Source organism: Denticeps clupeoides, chromosome 3, assembly GCF_900700375.1.
Source record: "Denticeps clupeoides chromosome 3, fDenClu1.1, whole genome shotgun sequence".
Classification (NCBI taxonomy): domain Eukaryota; kingdom Metazoa; phylum Chordata; class Actinopteri; order Clupeiformes; family Denticipitidae; genus Denticeps; species Denticeps clupeoides.
Window position 1 is genome coordinate 12,380,403 of NC_041709.1, and position 27,347 is coordinate 12,407,749.

General features: G+C 40.2%; 4 protein-coding genes across 6 annotated transcripts in view; 3 read left to right on the plus strand and 1 right to left on the minus strand.

Annotated features, from left to right (window-relative positions):
• ssbp2b (single stranded DNA binding protein 2b) overlaps nucleotides 1–4,341 on the plus strand; it is a 46,725-nt gene extending 42,384 nt beyond the window's left edge. For all 3 annotated transcript variants that reach the window (XM_028971629.1, XM_028971628.1, XM_028971627.1), the window contains 6 exons: nucleotides 718–772; nucleotides 916–986; nucleotides 1,791–1,875; nucleotides 2,368–2,396; nucleotides 2,584–2,682; nucleotides 2,837–4,341. In XM_028971629.1, the coding sequence (XP_028827462.1) occupies nucleotides 718–772; nucleotides 916–986; nucleotides 1,791–1,875; nucleotides 2,368–2,396; nucleotides 2,584–2,682; nucleotides 2,837–2,866 (369 nt within the window). In that variant the 3' untranslated portion in view covers nucleotides 2,867–4,341. The remainder of the gene's footprint in view (nucleotides 1–717; nucleotides 773–915; nucleotides 987–1,790; nucleotides 1,876–2,367; nucleotides 2,397–2,583; nucleotides 2,683–2,836) is intronic.
• A 1,199-nt stretch (nucleotides 4,342–5,540) lies between these two features.
• Nucleotides 5,541–15,887, plus strand: acot12 (acyl-CoA thioesterase 12). Its single transcript, XM_028974918.1, has 15 exons — nucleotides 5,541–5,730; nucleotides 6,616–6,685; nucleotides 6,785–6,845; nucleotides 6,940–7,041; nucleotides 7,254–7,398; nucleotides 11,281–11,440; nucleotides 13,033–13,152; nucleotides 13,246–13,396; nucleotides 13,498–13,553; nucleotides 13,665–13,728; nucleotides 13,824–13,907; nucleotides 14,093–14,226; nucleotides 14,367–14,495; nucleotides 15,007–15,133; nucleotides 15,210–15,887. The coding sequence occupies exons 1-15, from the start codon at nucleotides 5,541–5,543 to the stop codon at nucleotides 15,348–15,350; spliced, it is 1,734 nt and encodes a 577-aa protein (XP_028830751.1). The 3' UTR covers nucleotides 15,351–15,887.
• A 110-nt stretch (nucleotides 15,888–15,997) lies between these two features.
• zcchc9 (zinc finger, CCHC domain containing 9) lies at nucleotides 15,998–20,743 on the minus strand. Its single transcript, XM_028974653.1, has 6 exons — nucleotides 20,686–20,743; nucleotides 19,715–20,097; nucleotides 18,865–19,015; nucleotides 18,670–18,762; nucleotides 18,524–18,592; nucleotides 15,998–18,086 (listed from the first exon to the last, which is right to left on the minus strand). Exons 2-6 carry the CDS (start codon nucleotides 20,084–20,086, stop codon nucleotides 17,974–17,976), a joined length of 798 nt encoding a protein of 265 aa, XP_028830486.1. The 5' UTR covers nucleotides 20,087–20,097; nucleotides 20,686–20,743; the 3' UTR covers nucleotides 15,998–17,973.
• Nucleotides 20,744–21,532: 789 nt separating this feature from the next.
• On the plus strand, nucleotides 21,533–26,837 carry LOC114786987 (alpha-2B adrenergic receptor). The gene is made up of 3 exons (XM_028974652.1): nucleotides 21,533–21,755; nucleotides 22,164–23,612; nucleotides 25,474–26,837. The coding sequence occupies exon 2, from the start codon at nucleotides 22,195–22,197 to the stop codon at nucleotides 23,584–23,586; it is 1,392 nt and encodes a 463-aa protein (XP_028830485.1). The 5' UTR covers nucleotides 21,533–21,755; nucleotides 22,164–22,194; the 3' UTR covers nucleotides 23,587–23,612; nucleotides 25,474–26,837.
• Nucleotides 26,838–27,347: the final 510 nt, after the last annotated feature.

Below are 27,347 nucleotides of genomic sequence, written 5' to 3' on the forward strand. Positions count from 1 at the left end.
AACATTAGGCCAGTTTGCATCGCTACTTCAGCCAAAATGCTAACAATCATTCAAATGGTGCTTCATTAGTCCTGCAAAAACATTAACAAGATTCACTGAACTATACAAGCCTAGCAGCATGGCACTTGTGCTGTTATTTGATGTTATTTGGCAATACAGTGAACACAAATAAGGTTTAGCATCTCATGAGCATAGAGAAAACCTCATGGTGAGCAATACTTTATGTCACTACACTGATAAGCCACAACAGTAAAATCACCGGCCTATTATTGTTCAGGTCCCACTTCTGCCTCTGTCCCATGAATTACCGCCAACAGATGGTTTAAGTTCTGTATATTGACAGCGGTTGTACACAGATGCTCAGTTTGAGGACAAGCTCCACTGGCTTGTCTTCCCATCCTGCTGCCATTTCTTCCATAATTAAACGAAGCATACATACCTTGATGTGAACATAGACTACTTGGTTATACTTAGCACACACTTTCAGATAATATTGCCAGGCAGTCTGACTAGGGGTGTACAAAGGCAAAAATATTTTAGAAGGTTCTCTTCTTTTGTGTCACTGTAAATGTTCCTCGAGATTTGGATGGAAGTCAACAAAGCTATAGTAATAGAGAATGGCATAACTCATTTACATCAATTCAGAGGGAAAGTAACATCTGCTTTAATACGTTTCATTGGCATATTTTAATGTTTGTTTGTTTGTATGTTTTTCAGGGTCCCCCTGGAGGTGGTGGTCCCCCAGGCACTCCCATAATGCCTAGCCCAGCAGGTAGAGAACAGGAGGCCCCCAGGGGCTCATTAGCTCTTTAGCAGTTATTCAAGATTAAATACATTGCAGAATTTCATTTCACTACTGCGGTTTTTTCAACTAGACTCTTGTGAACCGCTCTTAACTGTTGTTCTTATTCCCAGACTCGACAAACTCTGGAGAAAACATGTACACCATGATAAATACCGTACCTCCAGGAGGGAACCGACAGAACGTAATCATTTTATTTTATTGTGTCTTTTTGTGTATCACACATAACTAGGAAGAAATCAGAACAGAAATAAATCAGCATACAAATATCCCTCTATGGGCATAGTATACTAAAACAAATCATCAGATCAGGTTGTTCTGCAGATATAGTATATAGTGTATATATATATATAGATATCTCTCCACTACCATCAGCCCTGTAAATTTTGCTAATGCAGCTTTTGGCAAAGGCATGTGGGTCAGTCTCAATGATTTGGCCAATCCCTTAGCACACAAATGCTTAAGTGCTGGGCAGAGGCCCCACTGTGATTTAGCGTTGAAGGCTGACCCCTAGGTATACTGCTCTGGGACACTGCTCTGAACCAACACCCACTAATACTCTAAGTGCTGAGGACAGTGCAAAGTTGTGGTGATTCGACAAATGTCCAAAAAAGCAAATAATTTGCGCTGATTGGCTGAATTTGCATTAATCATTGCAATTGCAACATTGTGAATTCCTTGAGGGACTGATTAATCATTAAGAATATTTAAAAGTAATGTTACAATAGATACTGGAATAAAGACATGGAGTGAAAGCTGGACCAGACCAGACTATTTTTAAAATTATTGTCCTGCATCAAACCTAATGCACATAATGCCAGTTCATATGTACACGTTTAGAAAGTGTTGTTTTGCTATTACACTATGCATGTACTCATATTAAGCCAGTTAAATGTGCCCGTAGATATCAAGACCGTAGATATGTGCTGCAGTATGTTACTAAGTCTGTGATTGTGTGTTTTGTTTTGTGTACACACACGTGTTGTAGTCTCAGTTTGCTATGGGCCCCGGAGGGGACGGTCCCATGGGAGGCATGGCAGGCATGGAGTCTCATCACATGAATGGATCTCTAGGTAGGACAGCTGTGAGGTCCCTAAGGGAAACACTGACACCCTGCTCATCCCCTCGGATGGAGCCCCGAGATAAACTCATAGCCTCTGCCGTTCCACATGGAAAACAGAGCAGCAATACCTGCATTTCAGATGTCTCTCAAACACTTTTATATTTGCACCATGAGGCTGTGAAGTAGTATGCATTAAATGTTAAATACACATGTCTATTGTGTTTTTTTCTTCAGGGCATTTCACAGGGACTTCTAAGTGCCCTCTAGTGGAACAGGGGTATTAAATAGCTACTGTTGTTACAACCAGTTTCACAATCCAACAAGAAGAACATCTCACATTTGTTTGGCTGAGATCTCATTGACCTTTACAATTGCACCAAGTGCTTGAGACATTACAAGTGTACAAAAATGCATGAAACGTAAACTTCAGTGATTGTTACTTAATTCAATTGCTTAAGAGACTGAATATAAAAACAGCACCAATTCCTCTTGTGTTTTTTAGGCTCAGCTGATATGGACAGCATGCCTAAGGTAACGTTTGTGTCATGAAGTAGTATTAGTTGTAATCATCTGAGGCATTACACATCAGTATGTTTGTAATGCTGTTCAGCAGTCTCATGACTGAATAAATGATGCATTTTGTTGGTTACACCCAGTAGAACTCAGTATTATATTAAGTATTATGATTATTATGAATGGTTTATATCTCTCTTGTCAGAACTCCCCTGGTAACCTCAGCATGAGCAACCAACCTGGTACCCCCAGAGATGATGGGGAGATGGGAGGCAGCTTCCTCAACCCGTTTCAGAATGAAAGTGTATGTCACCTCCTCTTGCCAACTGGATAATTTGTACTTCCTTCTTATTTATTGAGATTAGATATTCTTCTTTTTTTCTGTTCTTATGTGTCCTACTCTGGGTCCTTAGTACTAATCAAGCATTGTCTTTTCTCCCCACTTTTAAACACTGTAGTATTCTCCGAACATGACCATGAGTGTGTGAATGGTAGTCTATGAGGTCTTGTGGAGTCTACAATGAGACAAGGAACATGTGCAAGCGCGCTGTAGCCAGCCCTCTTCTACATTTGGAAGATAGTAGGTCCAAGCCTTTCCTTTTCTCGCTGTTTTTTAATGTCATTTCACCTCTTCAGCCATTGTGGGACTGAAATAAGAATTCTACGAATCAAACGGATGAAAAACAGTACAAGTCAACAAGGTTTATATTTATATCTTTGTGTATATATGTGGGTGTACAATCAAAAGTTACATGTGCATGTGTATACAAATGGAAACATATTACTTGATCCTTATACATGCCAGAAAGGTAAACACAAAACTGAGGTGGGAGCCCAATTGTATGTCTTTTTTTCATATTCAAGTAAGTCAACCAATCTTAATGTTTTCTTTAGGTTTGTTCCTGAAACTTCCTGTGTATATTTCTTTATAAAATAAAACGGAATGCAGAGGAATATAAGAAAATAAGGTTGAAGTTCATGCGTCAAAGACAATAAAATTTCCATAACAACTAAATAGGGGTAACAAGGCCAATTGCCAATCTGATATACTGCAGTGATATGACATTTATCACTTCTGATTTATTGTCATGAGATTAAAGATCATTATACAGATTGTACTAAACAGTCACCAGCTTTTCACCTTTATCAATGTATATAACTGTGCCGAATCATGTTTTCTTATGGGAACAAGTGTATGTTGTCTTTTTTTTTTTTATCTCACCTGAGAGGTACCACAAATTGGATTTGTATGTATTTGAAAGCCTTGAGAAAATTATGAGTATATTGGTCAAATATAAGAAAATATTTATATAAAATTTATTGTACTCAAAATAATTGATTTCCTAACTTTCAATGGTGTCTTGGCTGAAATGTTTACAAGCAAATGCATTAGGAGATGCCAGGAAAGAAAGACAATGGATGATGAGTGGTGGGAAGTGGGAGATGGTAAAAGAATGGCAGTTCAGTAGCTCTTCTGTAAATCACTTACATTTCTCTTTTTTTGTTTGGTCACCCGGAAATACTGTGATTTTTTTTCTATTAAAATATGGTTAAACTGTTTTGTTGCTCATCTTAAAAGCATTATTATTATTATTATTATTATTATTATTATATTAATTTGTACACAGCATAGTGTCAATTTATAGCTTGGACTGTAAGTCTTCTGTGTTTCTGTGAATTATTTAAAATTTACACTGTACAAAACAATGAATTTTTTAGTGTTATATGCAAGAATGTCTTTTTTTTTGTTTGTTTGTTTAGTTTTATCCCTAAATTTTGCCTGATGTTGAGGGAATATTTCGTAAATGTAAACTTTGTCTCCTTTTTTCATTGAAATAATTGAATTGTTTGATGGCTCATTTTAATTTGTGAAGTGTTTATTTTCTACCTTGTGTTGACTTTTGTAAATACACTGGGAAGTTTTGAATATAATGTGCTGATATAAAGCTTCTCATCCCTGTTTAAGAAAGTGTTTTTATTGTGTATGTGTGTGTGTGTGTGTGTGTGTGTGTGTGTGTGTGTGAATTTGCATATAGTTACTAGTAATTGTTGCAATATTTGCTCAATATCACTAAATGAAAGTGAAAATTAACTGATTGTGATACACAGCACACGGTGACACAATAAAATGTGTCCCCTGCATTTAACCCATCACCCTTGGTGAGCAGCAGGCAGCCATGGAAGGCGCATGGTGAGCAGTGTGTCTGGACGAAACTTTGCTCAAGTGGCACTTCAGTGGCACCTTGAAACCGCTTTGCTTTCTTACCTGCTGCCCCCAAGTCACCAACCACTGCCCCAAATCACCAAGCTTTAAGGGCTGATTTTTTAATTATTAAATATTAATATGGCTGCCAGCATCCCTGAAGTTCGGAAGATGGATGGACAGATGGTGATTTATTTAAATGATACTGGATTGATAATTTAAATCACTTTAAATTTAGCGCTATTTGTATGGATGAATGTTCAACATTTGTTGATTGCTTGCCCTCGAGAACAGTAAATTTACAAAAATTAGGACAAAAATGATGATTAATATTTTAAGTTCTGGTAACTGTCAGTTAAGCTTTAGTAGTATATGAGACTTTTTAAATTTTCCCGTCCTGGTCTCAATCCATATAAAGCCAGCCATTCCCTTTGATTTACAGTTTACCTTCTACCCAATAATCCCTGCCCAAGTAGTAATTTTTGTGCAAATTACAAAAAATCTTCAGTGTGCACTTTGCATAAATCTACACTTCACCACTGTTCACCATCATTTCAGTTCTCTTAACTTGTGTTTTAAAAATGTTTTGCTGATGTTTGATGTGGCCGCTGACTGTGTATTTTACAGCCATTTAACACACTGATAAGGGCAACAAGCTGTAAAAGCAAATGAAACGAGGTTATATGTCGAGCAGAGGTTTAGCTCACCTTCCTCTGTTCCTCCGCTTTCTTTTTTGGCTTGTGCCCAGCTTTCAGCCACGGACGAGGTTATATCGCATGGTTCCGGTTTCTATCCTGGTTTGAGCTGAGGTCGTCTCGACAGGGCAACTTGTAACTCAGTGGTCAGTGGCCAGGCGGTGTAGATAAGAGCAGGACATAGTCTGTTTGCCACACTTAACTGGTTACAGCCACATTCAGTACAGAAAGGAGGAAACCAGGCTTCCAAATTCCAGCTTCTAGATGGAAACTGGAATGGATCGGATGTACCAGGGTGGCACGATGATGAATGGACCTGCAGAGACCAAGTGCGGACGCAGCCTTGCCGAGGTGCAGATGTGCCAGTCTATCCTGCCATGCCATGCTAATCATCAGGGAGGGCTGGGAGCTGGACAGCTTCTAAAGTGGATGGACACTACCGCTTGTCTGGCAGGTGAGTTATTCTGAGCCTGGTGAGCAGCGGAACTCTTTAAGGATGATGACCACTGTACTTTTTTTGTGCATTCACATAAGCCCCAGTCCACCAATATAGTATCAATAAACTGTGTGGATGAAGTTTGGCTGTGCATTAAGCAAATTATTTGACAGCTATAACCTGAGTACAGACTGCTATGCACTCAGTCCTTTGATTTCATATGTTGCCAAGGCTATGAATAGAAGACCACCACAGCTTTGCACACGTCCCCTCATGTCACGGGTCTCAGAGCCAACTCTGGCAGGTAACAGAATAAAATATGCTGTTGTTCCAAAAGCAACCATGGCTGTCTTATGTCACACTTACGATGGCTTCAGACATTGAATGCTGTAAAGGCTTTTCCTGTACACAAGCCCTTGTCAGGGGACTTTGTACAAGCGGGGTATCACAAGTGAAAGCACCTTTCACCTTCTTCCACCACCACGCGCCACCACGTGGACCTCGACACCACACTTACCAGGCTTTCTGCCTGAAGGGAGGTGGATCGGTGCTCAGCCATAAAAAACAGCATAAATGATTTACACGCGTCCTTTCAGACTGTGGAAGTCCCACCTGCTGTCAAGGGCTCTTGCTCTTACAGAGATTAAATATAGATAAGAGCGAGAAAGATGGCTGTTGACAAACAGGCGCTGAGCAGCGGAAAAGAGTCTCTCTGTGTGCGAGTGGGTGTGTATGTTTGTATGCAGGGAATAGGAGGGAGGGGAAAAGTGTTAAGAGAGAAAATGATTCATAAACACCAATGTTCATAAAAGTGTTCTTTTCAAATAATGTGTCCAAAACTATAGCGGGGCATTTTTAAATGATTTTCCTATCCGTGTAAGTTATTGCAACTTTTCATCTCAGCTGAAAGGCATGCTGGGATACCATGCGTAACAGCCTCAATGGATGATGTACAGTTTGAGGAGACTGTAAGGTAAACATTTTTAAAGACCATCTTTGTCTTTCATCCTGAGATAGCCCGTTGATGAATTCCTTTGACTTTTTTCACGTGAGAGTGACATCTTTGCCACAGGGTGGGACAGGTCATCAACATCAGAGCGAGAGTAAACAGAGCTTTTAACACCAGCATGGAGGTACATTACCATTCTCTCTACAATAAGAGTCCAAAAGTTCCAAAAACAGATGAGAGCAATTTATGTTTGTGCTTTCATGCACATGTGGCTTCAGGTGGGAATCCACGTCTCTGTGCAAGACATATTGAGTGGAGTTCAGAAGAGAGTCTGCATGGCCTTCTCTACATTTGTTGGAAAGCCAGTGGGCACAAACAAAGTACGTTATCAGTCTGCTCACAATCTTCAAATTGAAGCACATTTAACCTTTTACAACTTTTGCCTTCAACCACTAAATGTGGCAGTGTGTTGGCATAGAGCGGCTCGACCTTTTGCATTTTAGCTCTTTGGCATGTGAGACAATGATTATGTAATTGTTACTGATGCCATTCAATGACACTTTTGTTGCTGCGGGCTGTATGTCTGCTGCAGGTCATCCTGAGACCTGTTGACTTCCAGAACTCTGTAGAGTGGCATCTCGAATACTCCCTGGCATCAGAAAGGCGCAGGCTCCGGCTCTACAACCAAGAGGCCTTCAACAACCTCATGCTGGACTACCATGCCCTAAAAGATGATGGTCAGTTCATATTTATAATTTCAGGTTAACAAATGGGGCTTGGGTCAGAGTGTCCTTATAGATTATAGGTAGAGGGGCCACAAAACTCATGTCAGGGGGACACTGAGCGACTTTCTTAAAGCAAGATTCTTTGCTTGCCAGACTAGTTCAGATCGTCTTATGACTTGACTGGTAGTCAAGTTACTTGACAAGTCAGTTACTTTGACCAAGCTGTTTTAAATTAACATTAGTAACAATGACCCATCAGCATGGAGCAAGAATGCTGCACTGAAGTAAAATCCAGATCCTAGTTTACCTAACTGAAATGCTAGTTTACCAATCCTGTTCATCCTGTCGAAGAGTGTCATTCATAACATGGACATGGTGGCCACCTTGATTAAATAGGCGACTAAATGTAAACATGTCTATTAACTTGTTAGAACTGTCAAAATATTGAATAGCCCTGACTAGCCTGAAACAGTGCACCAGCCATGTATGAAAAGTCATCATTCCTGTAAGTCAGCTCTTTCCAATAGAAAGAATGTCACTGTCAGCGAGAGGACAGAAGGAAAAACATTCACACAGAGCTGGGTAAGCCAGAACTCTGGTGACCAGCAGGTCTTGTTGTCATTAGCTTGAAGTAAATTTACTACCCTGTGGAGTCAGTTTCCATTTTATAATTAAATGTCCACCCAACTTACAACGATGAAAACACAAACTCATTGAAGTTGTTATGTTTACTACCAAGTGCACTTGGTCTGGTTCCCTGTAGACCTTGAAAAGAGAAAAAATGGCACTTTTCATAAATTTAGGGCTACGTTAAATAGATTGTTTTTAATCCCAAATAAGCATTGACAACCTGTTTCATATTTTAGTGAACAGACTAGCAACCAACTAGGTTAGCCAACAATTGTTCCACGTGTACTAATAATGACTGTATTTAATTTGGTGTCAGTGTTGGGCAACAACATTGTTTCAATTGGTTTTACAGGAAGCTGTAAAAATGTCAATCAATATCTCTAACATAGTAAATAAATGATAAATGTGAAAAAACAAGCTTTACTTTACTTTACTTTCCTTTACTTAGCAGACGCTTTTTTCCAAAGCGACTTACAAGAGGAAGACACCAGCAATTCTCACTCAGTTTCTATAGATTTTGAGTTGCAAAACTAAGAGCCCTGTTAAGGTCTAACTTGTCAGGAAAGAACATGCTAGGGAATTGTTAAGTGCTAGACAAATAAAAAAAAAATAATTGTGCAGTGTGTGTGCATGTGCGTGTGTTAGACTCATCTGAAATACTTTTTTAACAAGCTCCTCTATCGATTTTCTCTGTTTATGTTTACTGTTATGCATAACACCGTTGCATTTCTAATAAGCTGAAAGGTTCCCTGTTACTACCACTTTGTTGACTCAAACAATAATCATTTCCCAAAAGCTCTGCCTTTTGAGGCTAGATTGTTGAGAGAAAAAAACATATTAATTGCACATTTTGCAATACATACATCAGTATTAACTCTGAAGCTCAAAAACGCAAATCACTGTCTGTGTGAAATATTTTCATCTGGTCGCATCTGATTTCTCTGTGCAGAGACAGGTGCATAATGGACACACTGCAATCCTCCGTGTTTGATCTCAGCTGCACTGTTTCTCCATTTGAAAATGTAATGTAAATCTCTCACCCAATTTCCATTACCACTAACTCCTAATCAAGGTCGCCCATCCAGCCACAGCCCACTGCAGGGCATGCACACCAAGGTTATTATAGTTAACGAAAACGAACGAAAAAACAAACTAGAATTGAAAAAGCATTTTCGTTAACTGAAACAAAAATAACAACGAGAGTTAAAAAAAAAAAACGAAAACTAACTGATACTGTTTTGTGTGTATACAAAACAAACTTAAACGAACTAATATTATAGCAAAAACGTCCTTCGTTTTCATCTTTGTAATAAGCCATTTGGGTTGAATTAAAATCTATTTACTTCACGCTGCCGGTTTTAAGCCAGGTTTTTGACCATTATGGTAACACGTAGTCTGTGATGTCACGTGTCCATTGTCTGTCTGTGACGCCGGCTAGCGTGATGTAAGCGTGAAGTAAGTGCCTTGTTGTAGAAGCAGGTGATACAACATGTGGAATACTTCTCAAGGGGTAAAACCCCACGATTCTGAAAGTACAGTAGCCAGGCCAGGTAACATGGGAAAGGAACGTGATACGACAGCATCCATAATGGACTGCTTCCACCGCCGGCCAAATAGCTGCTAGCTAGTAAATACGCAGGAACACCACAAACGAGAAGAAGCTTTGGTAAATATGTTTATTAAGACTGGAATGTCTACACGACTGTGTGACTCGATTACCTTCAACAAGTTCACCACTTCACTCTAACCAAAATTCAAAACACCCGGAGCTGCAAGAGTCAATAACCTCATTGGAGCTAAGATGGATAAGGCTATTCTGGTGATTTTGATTCATGCACCTGACAAATATCCTAATTTACAAAAAAAAAAACTAAAACTAACACTGTAACTAATAAAAACTAAACTAAAACTAAGCAATTTCAAAACATGAAAACTAATAAAAACTAGTAAATCTGCCTCTAAAAACTAATTAAAACAAACTCAATTTGAAAAAAAAAATTTAAACGAAAAAAAAATAAAACTAATGAAAAATCCAAAACTATTATAACTGTGAGGCACACGTACACACATTATGGACAATCTCAGGCATGATCATAAACACACTGCACACTGTCATAAACAACCTGAGTAGCCTGTTCTCCCAAAATCCAGAACCAACAGATATTAAAAACATCCCACATGGCATTAAACTGTTCTACTCCTTACTTGGGGCAGGGGCGGGACAAAAGAGGATGAGGAGCAAGAAAAATTAGCCTAACCAAACACAACTAGACAAACACTACTGACTTTGCATTAGGGCACATAACCATTAAATTAACCCTTGTAGTGATTATTTAATCATTACTTTCATCCCACTACCAGTGGTGGTTTTTGCTATGGGCAACATGGGCAGTTGCGCAGTGTGTGATCCCATGCTGCCCTGACAGGGAAGTAAGGGCGCCCCCGTTTTGCGAGGTGACCCTGCTGCTTCAGGGAGTGGTAGAACATTCTCTGACATGAGCGGCATCTAATAACAAGCTCACAAAGTCACAAAGTAAAACACGACACAAAAGTAGCACCTTTTACATGTATATATAAAATTACTCACCACTACGGAGTCACTAATTCACCTAGTATGCATGCCTTTGGATGGCGGGGGAACCAGAGAATATGGAGGAAACCCACGGCAACACTGGGAGAGAACGCAAGAATTCGCAGGTGTGAGGCCGCGATGCTATTTGCCATGCCAAAAAATGTAAATGCACATGAAAACATGCGTCATCTGAAATGGCCCCAAAACTCAGCTAAGATGAATTTCAAATTCATATCATAACTAAGACACAAAACAGGAAGCAAACAAAACACAAAAGTGTTCATTGCGTTAATTAATTTAACACAGTGATTAACGAATTCATTTTGACAGCCCTAATTCTAGAAAAATCTTTTAAATAAGTAATAGCCCAAAATAGAAATGGACATCAGCTAACATTCAAAGCCTTAATTACTATCCATAATGTTTAAAATCATATTGTGCCCTAACGCCCATGTTGAGTCTGAACCTGATTTGCTGGACGTCATTCTGCATTGGCGCATCTGCTGAATGAATATAGGAAAATATATATATATTTTTAAAAATCTTAATAGGCAACAGATTTATGATTTTAAGAGGCAGCCTGTGTCTTGGTAATGTGATGCTGTCTGTGAATACATATTTATGAAATAGCCTCTATATTTCCACAGTAAATACTGCAGTAAAACTAAATAAAAAGCTTCTTTTGTTTTCAGCTGTGTGGAGCAGAAAAGACACAACTCTGAAGATCTCGACAGAGTGCACCCGAGTAGAGAGCATTGAGCTAGTACTCCCACCACATGCCAATCACCATGGTAACACATTCGGAGGACAGATTATGGCCTGGATGGAGAATGCCGCAACAGTGGCTGCAAGGTGCCAGATTTAGCATTTCTGTCAATGCAGTATATATGCAATATACATGTGTTATTAATTAATAATGCTAGTTATGTATTTAACAGGATTTTGAATCACATATACATGATGTTTTTTTATAAAATTACATGTACATTCCCATGATACATAGAGGCCCAGTTTCAAATTTATACCATATACATAAAGCCAGGGAACCCCTTACAATTTTGTAAGCTTATCTAGTAACAAAGAAATGATCAGTCTATAATTTCAATGGTCGGTTTATTTTATCTAATGAAATAAGTATTTGATCCCCTATCAACCACCAAGATTTCTGGCTCCCAGTTGTATTTTATACATTTAAGGAGCTGATATTGGGAGCTTCTCAACTCATTACATTTTTAAAAGACACTGTCCATAGAAAGAATCAATCCATCCATATTCCAAACTCTGCACCACGGCCAACATCAAAGAGCTTTCCAAGGATGCCAGGGACAAGACTGTATACAAGGCTGGAACGGGCTACAGAACCATTACCAAGCAGTTGGGTGAGAAGGTGACAACAGTTGGTGAAATTGTTCTAACTGTTAATCTCCCCTGGTCTGGTGCTCCACACAAGATCTCACCTGGAGTTTCAATGATAATGGGAACCATGTGGAAGCAGCCCAGAACAACTCAGGAGCTGAGACCATAGTCACCAAACAAACAGTTGGTAACACACTACGCCATGAAGGACTGAAACAGTGCTCCATCTGCTCAAGAAAGCACATGTACAGGTTTGCAACTGAAAATCGAAATGATTCTGAGGAGGACCGGGCTATGCTGTTGTGGTCAGATGAGACCAAAATCGAGCTATTTGGCATCAACTCAACTCATTGTGTTTGGAGGAGGAATGCTGCCTATGACTCCAAGAATACCATCCCCACTGTCAGACATGGAGGTGGAAACATCATGCTTTGAGGCTTTTTTCTGCCAAGGGGACAGGACAACTACATCGCAATAAAGTGAGGATGGATGGGGCCATGTACCGTCAAATCTTGGGTGAGAACGTGGATGGGTATTCCAGCATGACAATGATCCAAAACTAAGGCAACAAAAGCTAAGGCAACAAAGGCTTGGCTCAAGAAAAAGCATATTAAGGTCTTGGAGTGGTCTAGTCAGTGTCCAGACCATAATCCCATTGAAAATCTGTGGAGGAAGCTGAAGGTTCGAGTTGCCAAACAACAGCAACAAAACATTGATGACTTGGAGAGGAGCTGCAAAGAGGAGTGGGATAAAATTTGCAAATCTTGTGCCACCTCCATGGTTGTCAACAATAGTTGTCATCTATTTTGAAATGCATTTTTCTGGAATTTTTTGTTAGTGTTCTGTCTCTCAGTTTTTAAATAAACCTACCATTGACATTATAGGTGGATCGTTTGTTTGTGGCCAAACTTACAAAATCAGCAGATGTTTAAATAATATTTTGTTTACTGTACATAATAACAGTTACAGATATTGATTTGGATGCACAACAACAACACGAAACAAGGTTAGAAGCAACAAATTACAATTGGTGAGATGAGTTCAAATGATTGAAATTGAATGTAATGTTGTCATTTGACATGTGGCAGCCGTCTGTGTGGAACATACCCCACTCTTAAAGAAGTTGACATGTTCCAGTTCAGAGGCCCTTCCAGTGTAGGGGATAGGCTGGTCTTCAAGGCGATGGTCAACAATTCTTTTCACAGCAGGTACGTTGTTGTGATCTTCAAAGTTAAGGGTGTTCATTTTGAAATGGTTTAAAAGCTGTGGTGCCGTTTCCAACAACTGGGTTCCCACGTCAGTGTGGAGGTGGGGGTGCGGGTTGAGGCCTACAACTGCGAGGAATGGAACCAGGGCAACCCCAGACACATAAACAGTGCCTTCTTCCTCTACCAAAGGACCAATCAGGATGGCCAATTTCTCCCCTTCCCAGAGGTGTTTTCTACCACACAAGTAAGCCATGTATTGCTTACTCTTCTTCCTTTAATCATATATGATTGACAAAAAATGTAGCTTATTATGGAACTTAAAATTGTCTTTGCCCTATAAAAAAGGACGGGGAGAGAAGATATATTGCTGCCATGGTAAGAAAGAGAATTCGCATGGCTAGGTATCAAAATATTTTACATCTGTTTTAATGCATGCATTAAATATTACCGAATTATACAATTGAAATTATTTACTCATATCCATAGATAAAAATATGATCTGGTCTTTCTAGAAAACATATTTTATACTCTAGAGATGAGGGGCCAATTTCAGTTCCTTGGGATAAACGGAACCAGGTACTGCAGATTAATTTTTACCGATATTATCATTATTAGCACTGTAAACAAATTACCATGTTTATACACTGTGTTCATTATTTTGCGTCATTCAGGTGTTCCTGGGCTATAACAACGTAGCAGCGTTGACTGTTCTCGCTGAAAAACAGGGCTGGGAAGTTAGCAGTAAAAATAATAAGGTAAAGACATTTATCATGAGGACACAAGACCGCTGGCTGCTACAGCTTTTAGCTTGAATTTAAACCTTGAGGCAGCTAAGGAATTGCACCTAATTGCACTTTCAATGATACAGAACCATCTTTTCTTTTGCACAATGGTTCCCCCTGTCTGTGGCTCTAACTCGAGGACGTTATGTTGTCTTCAGATCCGCGTCTTTGTGCTGGAAGAGCTGCATTTGCTCAGCATTAAGGTGGAGATGGTGGTTGACACCCCTGCATTTCACGCCTTCTCCTTGCTGTCTGACCTGAAACTGCGGCCCCAGTGGGACACAAACTACCTGTATGCTAAGCATATCGATCTATACAGAGCATACATTTGTGTTGCTGCAGTGTTATATTTAGCTAATCTGACAATTATGTAATAATTTAAGCATCATTTAATTCAAATATGTTATTTTTCTGTCCGTTTGCCTGTAAAAGGAGCTGTGAGGAAGTTGAGCGGGCTGATGAAGAAGAGACTGTGTACCACATTAAATGCGGTCCTGTCAATGGAAGCAAAAGTCGTGATTTTGTGTTCCTGTTGTCAAAAAGACAACCGTGCAAAGATGGGTATGTTCTCCGAATAGAGTCAATTTCACTATTTCATATAGCTGGTACACTTGATCGAGGTTAAATTAGGTTGCATGTTCAACTCGATATTGACTTCAGATCATATATATTGTGCATCATATATATATCAAGGTTATGGGGGAGTTTTTTTCCCCTCTTTTCTGCATTGTACACTACATAACCAACACCTTTGCAGTATTTTAGTATAAAGGTATATAGTGACACCCAGTGGCAAAGCTGTGTCTCATGATAATTATTGAAAGTATATTTGAAATAAAATCATGATAACATACACTCTCTGTTTGCAGCATTACAGCACTATAATACATGGTCATTTGCATTTAATGTGTTCTTGAATTAGAATATTAGAATAAAGTTCATGCTGTGTCAGGTTAGACTGACTAGTTAAAACACAATAGCGTGTATGAACCAATGAACCTTATCATCTGATGCTGTAGTGATCAGACATTATTTAAAAAATATTATTTAAGAAAAACTATGTGCCCTGCAGTGATCCATATGTAATCGCACTTCGATCAGTCACAGTGGATTGTTTGCCCCCTGATGAAAACTACATACGCAGCGAGGCCAAATGTGCAGGATTTCTTATCCATCGACTGTCCATCTCCACCTGCCAGGTACCATATCCTAATCGCTCAAAAAAATCCATTTTGAAAATAAATTTCAAGTGTCAAGTAAAACTCTCTTTTGCAGGTGTCCTACTACAACCAAGTAACATCTGGTGTGCTTCCATACATAGCTGGTAATCTGGCGGGGTTGTCCAAGTCCATGGAAGAAACAGCTTCCTGCTGTGTAAAATTTCTTGAGCAGGATACAATCTCAACATCCTTATGATGCTTTTTTGTTGCAGTGTTTTTAGTAATCACTACATTGTATGACTTTAGAATATTCTGTATATAATTTTGGAAATTTTACATGAAAACAGTTTATATATCAAGAAGTAATAATGTAATAAAGTAATATTTATGTATTAAATGCCCCAAATCTTAGATTCAACCTAGGTTTCTTATTATACCAAATTACCTATGGTTAAAAATATTTCTTGTGTAATGCAGTGCAGTGTTAGGTGTCATCTTGTGCAAATATCCAACTCAAAAGTCCAAAAATACCCTATTACACTGCCTGCATATTACTGCTATGAAAGGTCATATATAACCCTGCCTCTCCACCCTCAACATTTACTATACCCATCAACTCATTTTTAGCACTAGTATTACAGGGACGGTTTATGTGATTCTATATTCTGCTAGCTGTCTGTTCTCTGCATGCCTGAGCAGAAAAAAAAAGTGTTCCTAGAGGCATGAATTCATTGATCTGATTGTTGTGCCTATATTGATCCTGGTACTAACCCCACACCGATGCCTAAACGTAACCACCATAACATTAATAATGTTCCAGAGAAATACAATCTGGAAAGAAGACAAGGGTAGGTACATCTGTTGCTGTGTTGTTAAAATTCAGAATAAACTTTTCAAACAATAGACTTTTCTGGAGGTAGAGTACTACTCACCTACCACAGCTGACTGTTTTTAATAAACCGTTGCCAGTTACATTTATACAATCAATCAATATACAATTTTAAGTAATTAAATAGTAAAATGCTGTGAACTGCATGTTTTTTCATCTCGTGGAGTCTGGTGTATTTGAGTGCCATATTTCAATTTGAAAATAAAATAAAAAACAAACAAACACAAAAACACATCTGTATCTGTCCATCTCCAACTCAATGTAGAATGAATCTCTCATCCTTCATAGCTGCCACTCTGTACGTAAGTAATTTAATATGTTGGAGGCTTGTATAATAACAAATGACATTAATTATGATCATGTTCTGTACTTTGCAACACATGAATGAGCTGTTTGAAATTACAACAATGGTCTATGCTACTCTTCTGCCTACAGCAGTAACCAGAAAGTGCATGTTCATGTTTCTGGGAGGAGTGGCTTTGGACAGACACTCAAAATTTTGTTACTTTAGATACACATCCACATCCATAATGCACAAAACCATTGATTAAACCATAAATGTGGCAAATGACAGCTGAAGTAAGCAAATTAAGTAATTTAAATGGAATTACACATTATGTATGTGCTATTACGTATGCACTATTCGCTTTCTGTACTGTTTGGTTCCACATTTGGAAAGATTTTAGGAAATATTTTTTGCTTCAATAATAATTTACTCTCCAATAATAAGTTATTCATTTTGTGATCACTGCTGTACCAGTCACACTTCCTCTACCAAGACAAAAAGCTCTTGTGCTTGGGAATGAAGGCCCTTGTATGTTAATGGTCAGGTCCCAAAATCACATGTATCTCTGTGGTCAGGGGCCAATGGGTTTTTTTAAACATGTGAAAGATTTTTTAAAAAATCCTCTAAAAACATCCTCTGAAAAAGGCTGCGGTCATCTGGGAATAAGGCCACTAGCCATTGTTGCAGCTGTTTATACCAAAACAGCATTGCAAATTAGTCCTGCTTTGCACAGGACAGGATTACATGTGTTCTGAAAGAAATAATGCATTTAACTGAAAACTATTTCACTTCTCATCGCTAATACTACAGTTAACTGAACGTAATATGGACTCAATCTAAGTCATCAGATTTCACTGCAATTAGGGCTGTGCGGTATGGCATAAAATTCTTTTAACGATAGACAGTATATATTGCGGAATATAATTTTAATTTAAGGTAAATTTAAATCCAACTGTTTTTGAAAGAGTAACGTGTCCATAACAAAGTTTCAGCAGAAAGTTGTACAATAAACTTTTTACAGATACATTAACATATAGCATAACTGCATACCAGATAAAACCATATCTGGGCAATTCTACTGTAAATTGACTTTCTGTTACACCAAAAATGCACATTTAGGCATGGATTCGCGCAGGTGATGCATACTTTGTCATTTTGGGAAGGAGCGGATATTTCTGCGGTAGAGTGGTATACTCCAAATTATCTCTGGCCAAATTTAAATCGCACACCGTTTATACCGTATTCACCACCTTCTGACATAGCTCCAGGCTGGATGGATACCTGATCACAAGATTCAGAGGTTAGGGTCACTTTTGGATTTTCTTTGTTCACAAAGTTTATGGGTGGGTGAATACGTCACTGCGGTCCACTTTTTAATAACCTGAGGCAGGATCGCTTCCAAACAAACAAACAAACAAACAAGTGCAGACTATACAAACATACACTGCAAATCAGTTTTCATTACCAGGAGGGAATGGTTGAGATATACATTAAATACATTTTCCATGAAAGTCATTTTTAAGCTTCTGATGCATGGTTCTTCGGGACAAATGTCCCCAGCAGTCCATTCACATCCAGCAATGGCTGTTTGTCAGTGTGTGTCACTTGTGAATGCAATTTGAAGGCATGTCTCACATCCACAAGTGGAAATGCAGACACAGCTCAACAGGAGTTCTGAAACAAAGTTCAGAAAAGTCTGCAATTTCAGAACATAACCACCTTAGCCTGTTTACTTTGGGCTTTTTTGACAGGCACATGGACGTCTTCGTGATCAGCACTTATTCTGTTAGACAGCCGGGCAACAGTGAGAGAATTTGCTGTAGGGTGTAAATAAATAAAATCAATCATTCTAACAGTAACAGAAATAAATATACAACATGACACTATAAAATAAACAGTAAAGATCTCCAAGTTTATCATATATTAATGACAGGATCAATATTGATACTGGATACTATTTTTAACATGCTATTTGTGCATAACCGATTTACCTAATCATGCCTGAGCGAAGGGCGGGGCGCCAGGCCACCACAGGGCACACACACACACACCATTCACTAACACACCCACACCTATGGCTAACTGTGGCCAATCCACCTGCTATGTATTTGGATGGCAGGAGTAAACTGGAGAACCTGGAGGAAACCCACACCAAAACAGAGAGGAACATGCAAACTCTACCATCTCTCTTGTTTATTGATGCTTCGCCTAAACTGACTGCACAGACTGAGGGCTTGAGTAAGAGAGTACTCACTTGAGCTCTGGTGCTGTGGACAGTCTTTCTGAAAGTGTTCCACTGATCCACAGACCCGACAACAACCTCCTACAAAAATATGTACATATTAGCATGTGTGTTTTATTAGGGCTAAAAAAATTAATAATAAATGCCAACATTCCTACCTGCAGCATACATTCCTTTAGGATTATCTGGGCAGGATCTAGAGAGATGGCCAGTCTGGCCACATATGAAACACTTGGCATAAGGGAAGTCGCCTGAACAAAATAAAACAAAAAAACTCAGATTGATTATGTAAGATATACACACACATAAACCAAAAATATATTGCTGCAATTCCAACTGTTAATGTTTCTTACCGAGAGCTGGGTCTACTTTGGCCCGACATTTATGGATCTCATGCTCAGTGGAGCCACAGCGGTAACAGATGCCACGGCCCATCTCCTCATCGTTATCAGCTTCAGGACAGTCTGCGAGTCCATGGCCCGGCTTCCTACAGTTGAAGCACAGCTGGAAGAAGAACAGAAGCAAGAACATTTACATCCAGCTTCCGCCCTGCAAATACCTCTTTGATGGTAGCGGTTATGGTAGGAAATCATATTGTGATAATGAATATTGTATTGTTCTAATGGTTTTAATTATATCATAGTACTTGCGTAACTAATTAATAATTAATACTCTATTTCATCAGGGTATGAATTTACCATTGGGTTAATAATGTGATGTTTTATGCTCTTATATACATTTTTTTATGCTTTGATGATTGCACTATGGGAGGGTCTGTGTAGAAGTGAAGTGATTGTCACAAGTGATACACAGCAGCACAGCACACGGTGCACACAGTGAAATTTGTCCTCTGCATTTATCCCATCACCCTGAGTGAGCAGTGGGCAGCCATGACCAGCACCCGGGGAGCAGTGTGTGGGGACGGTGCTTTGCTCAGTGGAACCTCAGTGTTACCTTGGCGGGTCGGGATTCGAACCGGCAACCTTCAGATTACGGGGCCGCTTCCTTAACTGCTAGGCCGCCATTGTGTGAAACATTATTTCAATACACAGTATACTGTGTATACTGTTGTACTGACAATAAACCAATCTTGAATCTTGAATCTATGGTTTTGTTTCAGATAAAAGTTTTTTTAAATAATTAAATTGTTAAGAGCAAAAATATTTGGTAACCTCAGGAAAACACTGACCTACAGAAACTCACCATGTTGTTCTTTTTGACATTCTGCCTTTTGACCCTCCTGTCCTCTCTCCTCTTGTCTTTCTTCAGTGCCACAATCACCTCATCAGTCACATCTCCACCCTTTCCATGCACCTCTAAAGGCCCTTTGCCCAGGGGCTGCCCAGTCTGTTTCAAATAATCCAGGAAGCCATTAACATCTTCGCTCACAAAGTTCTTCTTAGATTTCTGATTTCCTTTGTGAGGAGCAGTGCGATGGAGCTGGCTGTGTGATCTGCCACTTCCACCCCGTTTTGAAGCTCCACTGTCAACCACGACTGCCTTTAACTTGCTCCATGGTGTGGCATCAGCAGGCTTGTGTTTATGGACGTTATTAGCTCTAGCCCAGCGGGTCATGATGGGTTCACCTGCAGGGAGAAAAAAACAAACCAAAGAGTAAGGAGAATCCCAAGAGAAAGATGAATGGAATACAGAATGATCTGCTTGTTTGTTTGTTTTTTTAGTAAATACACAAATTACAGTTGTAAATGTAAAAAAAACTGAGCTTTTACTAAAAAGAAGAAAGCAAAGTATCATGGTAAAAACTGTCAGAACTGAACCAAAACACAAAACACTAACACCTACAGAGAAAAGATGGTTGCAGTGGGAAAAAAATACAACTTATACTGCGTTTAACGGGCCTGAGCAAGCATGTAATTACACTAATACGCGAAATCAGTGATTTGTTTGTTTGCTACTAAAGATTGTCTGATGATTGCATGGGATCTTGCCAACAAAAAAATGCGTGCATAAACAGCTATATTTCTGAGGAACCTACAGTCAATTTTAAACTAACAGTACTAACAGTATAATTACAATTCAAACGCAGTAACAGCAGTTGTGCTGCTGTACATAGCAAGCATTCATGCCAGCCCCACTCGTGACCGTTTTTGACATCTTTTTCCATATTTATTTGGCCGAACTGAAACGAGACGACCAGAATAATTTCAATCTACCTCGTGGCGATTTCACGTGTCGGCCTGCAGCAGATACCGGAAGCGCCTCTAAACTCTGCTTCGTTGGCGCCTGACATGCAGCGCGAGTTTTGTTGACTGCACTACTGCCCCCTGTAGGCCATGAAGCACTCGGCAGCTCGCCGAAATACAGCGAAACCGAGACGCATCAGAGAAAAAGTGTGCGGAGACTTAAAAGTGAGCTGTAGTTTCTCCTTATAAGTACAGTCTTGCATTTACCTGTCATAAATCTCATCACCATATTTTGGAAAAACATCATATTGATCATTTGGAGGGTTTGAAACAAAGGGACATATATACATAATTTTTTTTGCGTGAGAAATTACAACCAAACATTATTGTTCAACAAACTCAACAAGCTGCCTCGTTTGACCAGAAGGTGGAATCTGCTTCTTAAATGCATAATACTTCATTCGTGTATCAGTGCGCATAATTACTGATCGTGTTAGTATTAGTGTTGTTGTTGTTTTTTTATAACAGCTAAGTGAGAGGAACTGTGTGAAGTTGGATAACTGGGTGCGATACCTGCGCATGACCAGTAGATGTCGCCATTAAACCAGGTCAATCCCCGCAGGTCTTTTCTAAACTTGCTTCCAGGCGGCGAAACAATCGAACCAACAAACCACAGATAGCAGAGCAACTTTGACGCGTCGAAAAGCACATGCATATGATGAAACAACAATTCACCAACCTTGGGAGACATTTCTTGTATTTGGTGTGTGTGTGTGTGTGTGTGTGTGTGTGAGGGTGTGTGTGGTGGGTGGGGGTTCTGTCTAATGATGCTGAATCTGACATCATCCCCAGCGTGCGCTACCAGATGTGCGGGTATTAATTCCGATCAGTCGGCGCGTCCTCCAGGAGGCTGCCGCCACTCGCGACGATGGCGGACGGGACACCGCCGCCGCCGCCACGCCAGCAGACGCCGGTCGCCGACGACGCGGACCTCTGACGGCCGGAGGCGCCTGACAAACTTCAGTCGGCACTTTAAATGGCGTTTATTTGCGGGGCCGCACTTCGCCCCCAGAACGTGGCGTCGCTCATATTCATTTACAGTAAGTCAACTCTCTACGTGATGGGAACCGTGTCGACGTTTGATCCTTTTTATTTGGGGAAGATCCGTGGCGCACCGCCCAAGCTGCGCACCGATTAAAAGCCTAATTAATGCCATTAACCCACTTTAAGTCACGACCACGCTTCTAAAGAGTGGCTCATAATTAATGCTAATAATTAAGCCGAAACGAACAAATCGGTCGTATGAAACAGTAAATCAATTCAGTTGTTGTATACCACTTTTATCTTTATAAAAACATCTATTTCCGTTGCTTTGTTGCTATTATTACTCGAGTTGGAACATTTTGACATTTTTTGTGTCTCATTTATTTTTATTTTTATTTGAATTGCATTTAAACATTTTCCAGAGCAGCCCTTCAAATTACACTGAATTTCTCCTTCTGTCTCAGGACCCGCTGGAGCTTCGTGAAACAGTGCACCATGCTTCCAGAGACAGATGAGAACTGCCTCCTGACAGGCACTGCCATCGCAAATCTGCCTGCCTGCAACCTGAGCGCAGCCGAAATGCCGCCGTACTCCCCCGAAGCCACGGCGGCCATCGCCATCGCCATCACACTCATGATGCTGTTCACCATTTTTGGGAACATCCTTGTCATCGTCGCCGTTTTGACCAGCTGTGCACTTAAAGGACCTCAGCACCTGTTCCTGGTTTCCCTGGCGGCAGCGGACATCCTGGTAGCCACCCTCATCATCCCGTTCTCCCTGGCCAATGAGCTGATGGGCTACTGGTACTTTGACTCTGTCTGGTGCGAGATCTACCTGGCGCTGGACGTGCTGTTCTGCACCTCCTCCATCGTGCACCTCTGCGCCATCAGTCTGGACCGCTACCTCTCCGTTTCGCAGCCAGTCAAGTACACTCCGTGGCGCACCCCGAGGCGTGTGAAGATTGCCATCGTGGTGGTGTGGCTCATCTCAGCGGTCATATCGTTTCCCTCCCTGCTGACCATGGACGGGCAGGACGGGCGCCACTGCAGGCTGAACGACGAGCGCTGGTACATCCTCTACTCCACCATTGGCTCCTTCTTTGCCCCCTGCCTCATCATGATCATGGTCTACGTGCGCATCTACCAGATCGCTAAGCAACACACCCGGGGTCCGCCTGGCGTGGCCAAAAGAGACGCAGCAGCTGCCACTCCGCAGAGGGGTCCCGCCCCGGAACAGTTCAATGGCAGGAGTCATGAAAGACCAGGGCCGACCCTCCAGGCTCTCGCTGCCAACCACCAGAACCAGCCACAGCAGCCTTCTTCAGCCCACGAAGCCATGAGTCTCCCCACAGACCACAAACAGGAACGTTCGAAGAGCCTGGGGACACACATCGAGATGGATGACAGCTCCAGTTCCTGCTCAGACGCAGATATGCCGCATGGAGACGGGGTCAGGGAAGGTTCCAGAAGTTTGCCTAAGAGCCCAGTTAGCCCAAACCAGGCTCAGAAGTACAAACACATGATTGCCACCTCTAAGGGAAACCAGCTGGCGTCACCCAAACATCTGCCGATGGCAACACCCAACACGGCCAGGCGGAAGGCCATGGTGAACCGTGAGAAGCGCTTCACATTCGTGCTGGCAGTGGTGATCGGGGTGTTCGTCATCTGCTGGTTCCCATTCTTCTTCTCCTATAGCCTTGTAGCCATTTGTCCAGATGTCTGCAGCCTGCCTGACCCGCTGTTCAAGTTCTTCTTCTGGATCGGGTACTGCAACAGTTCCGTCAACCCCCTCATCTACACCATATTCAACAAGGACTTCCGCAGGGCTTTCAAAAAGATTGTGCGCTTGCCCTGCGTCAAAAAGAAACCCCTGTGCCATTCCACATGACCTTCATAAATTCCCCTGATGGGAAGGTGAATTATCTTTATGTTTTTGATTTTTTTGCTTGGTATGTAAAAAATAGTACAAGTGATAAATAAATGAATAAATGGACTTCACATATAGGCTGATGCTTAACACAATGGGATGTGAGGCTGATGTGTTGTTTCTGCTGTTGCATTTTGACTCATTACAATGTCTGTTAAGTATCAACCTTTGTGAATCCATCATCAAAATGTGGAAAAAAACTAAAATGAAAAAAAGTCAAATGTTTGCAGCATCATTTGGAGGTGGTGCCCATTTTATTTTTTTTTTTTAAAGCAGAAAGGATTCTCAGCCAAAAAAAAAACAAAAACACAGTGCTGTGACCCCTTTTACAACAGTTTTAGCGTTTGGGTGGAGTGCCACTTTAACGTCATTAAGCTCAGAACGAGCCATGCTCCAAGTTGAATTTTTAAAAATGTATTTATTCCATTTTTCCCCCTTCGAGCGGTAACAGAATTTTTGAAATTGCATGAACAGGCGCTGGTCCTCCAGTTAAATGTGGGATTGAACATGAGGAACTCACAAGACAACAATCCTTCTCGAGCTCGTCAGATTTAGTCGGTCCCCAGGGATGTTTACTCCTGCGGCGGCTGCCGTGACACGGCTGAATACTTCAAAAGACACTGTGTCTTTCTTTCTTTCTTTCTTTTGGAACAGCTTTTATAATTAAAGCGCAGGGGCTGGATAAAAAACTGATTCACGCCACTGATCCACTTTGCGGGCCTCACCTACTTGAAGAAACGGCCTGTGTGCTTTGAGCAGAGCAGCAATGCATTTTTGAATAAAAAGTGATAATGACTTCAAAGACTTGCCTAGCTATTGCATTTACTTTTTTTAAAATGGCATTAATGGATATCCTGCCAGATTAGCACTGGATCGCTACGGAGCACTGTATTCATAGTTTACGTTTTGTCTTTTTTGATGCTGACGCTAGAGTAGTTGCTAATTATGCTGTTTATTTTATTGTTCTAAAATTTACATCACGCCTGTATGTGTTTAAGTGCCAGTCCATAATAGTTTAGTGAAAAGTCTAACTACAATACATGAGTGTCTCAGGGCTGTTTTTCGTTTTCTTCTTCCATTGTGCTTAGCGCTATTGGATGGTCTGTTTTTTCCAGATTTAATGTGCAGTATTCAAAATATTAATTAATTAAACTAATATTTCTATATGTCATAAGCTGCAACTCCTGAAGCATGTTCAAATAGTTTTTTTCAGCTAATGGCTAGTTTATTTTTGAGTCACAATGGACAAGAGATGCAGAAGACAAGGATATATATTTTGGCAGCGATTGTGCAGGTTATGGAAATAACTTTCCAGTGGGTCTTCGAGGGGCTTTACTCCTATTGGTCATAATAGCAAACTGTCACCTCAAGTGACTTTACAAAATGTGTTTACAAAAAGTGAATTACAAAATGCTTTAAATGATGCCATTTTTACTCTGTAACCAGGGTCTGAGCCATAATACAGAGACTATAACAGAATACCACTTACACTTGTACTTATTGAACCAAAACAAAATCATAAACCGGTTGAGTAACCTTTCAAGTTTTAATATAAGGAAGAAGAAAGAACATAAATTTGCCTCTCTCTGTTCATTTCTACAACATATTTGTGGAATATTAGCTTTGACACTAGAATGAAAAAGCAGCAAAAAGGGGAATATGGAAAACATTTATAAAATATATTAAACTATAAATGCTGTACATTTTTCGTTTCCAGATAGTTGTGTCTGCCCTACGTATTGTTAACCTGCTTCAAAGGAAATGAATTTGTTGATTTGCAAACATCATTATGACCTTCCATCAGAAAAAGAAGGAAAAAGTAATTTTGCCTTTTTTTCTGGGGTGTAGGTGAGGATGTGAAGCAGTGGAGTAGCAGAAAGAAGAAAGGAGATGAAGGATATCATCCTCAAAAGGACAAGGACAAGTGGGTGGAGAGAATGGATGAAAGTGCTGAAAGATAGGATCTGTTACAGCCAGTCGCCCTCTTTTACTTTCACATTTGCATTAGTTCCTTTGGCAGACACTTTTATCCAAAGCAATGAGCAAAAAACGGATCAGTGTTAGGCGCGTTAAAACTACAGAGGTCACCGTGAACTTACACAGAATGTGCTACAGGGAGTCATGCCTGATAACATCAGCATAAATGCGCCTTGAAACATACCCCGACAGTGAAATGATGCAAAAAAAAAAAAAAAAACAGACATGTGTACATCTCTGTACAGCCTGTTTGCTTTTCAAATTACATTCAAGTTCTACATCACAAATCTCTCGAGCTGCTAAACAAAGCAGACAGAGTGTGTTCTTGGGCAATTAGGCAAATTAAACAATTACACTAAGCAGAGTGAAAGCGTTTTTTTTTTTAACAATTGAGTGTTTTGCTTGCTGGAAGTGAATGGCAGATGGCAGGTCATTCCACCATGTCGGCGCTGTGTATGAATGGCCACCAGTGGGTCTGCTGTGAGCTTTCCTGTGGTATGGAGCATTTAGCCTGAACAGGCAGCGAATGTTGAGGAGTAGTGGACCTAGGGCTGAGCCTTGCTGCTCTCCGAATTTCACATGCTGAGAGATGTCCTCTCTAATACACCCAGCCGGTCCTGGTGAATGGATAATATTCACATTACTGAAGTGTATGTTGAACTCTGTTTCCGAATTCTAAGAAAGAGGTGGATGTGATGTCCACACTGGTCAAATAATCAATGACAATGGCAATGAAAGGTTTCCAGGAAAAGGGTGACCATATGGTCAAATAAATAAAGAATTAATCAGAAAGTTTCTCACCACTAGGAACAGTGTATAAGATCAGTCTGTCTGTGTGAACAGAGCAGCTAATTACAGTAAAATGTGCACAGTACAGAAGAAAGAATTTGTCATGCAGTTACATCCTCAAATATGCCTGAATGGTAGAAGTGAACATATTGTAATTCATATGGAAATGTGATTAATAGCCTTGTTGTTGTTGATCCCAGTGCACATAGCCGGTGAAAGGTTTCTGTGTGTGTGTGGGTGTGTGTGTGTAGCCTAACTGGACAGGAATAAAAAAGGTTTAGTCAAAAGTTTATGAGCACAAACAGCAACGGCAATAAAGGGGGATTACTCAATATTCTGCAGGTGGTTTCATAAATGAATAATGTGAACATGGCCTGTATATTAATTTGTTTTGCTTTTAGAAGGAATTCTAACTTGTTTTATTTCGATTAAAGAATCTAATTGCAGCATTCTGAGAGTGGTTTGTGCATGAGGGTGTACATGATCACACATTTAAAGCCTTTATCCACACAATAATTTATAAACAGCGCTAATTTGCTAAAATGCTTAATTGACACAAGCCAACCAAGGAAGTTTTATAGTCAGCACAATGGTCAGCTTGGCCATCCAGTTTAAATTATATTACTGATTCAGAATTAGCAAAACACTGTATTTTTAGTGTGAGCACATTCTTTATTGCTTCTAACCAACCAAATAATCGCCTTAATCAGGGCAGTGAAGTACAGAATATGCTGTGGCCTCAGCCATTTTACCATTTAGTCAGTTTTATCAATACTGATTTCTATTTTTCTTCTCATACATGGCAGAATGAATTATTAAAGGCCTATGTCTTTAGGACATTTACATTAAGGCATTTATTAGATGCCCTTATCCAGAGCAACTTACAATAAGTAGTTACAGGGACAGTCCCCTTGGAGACACTCAGGGTTAAATGTCTTGCTCAGAGGGACACAATG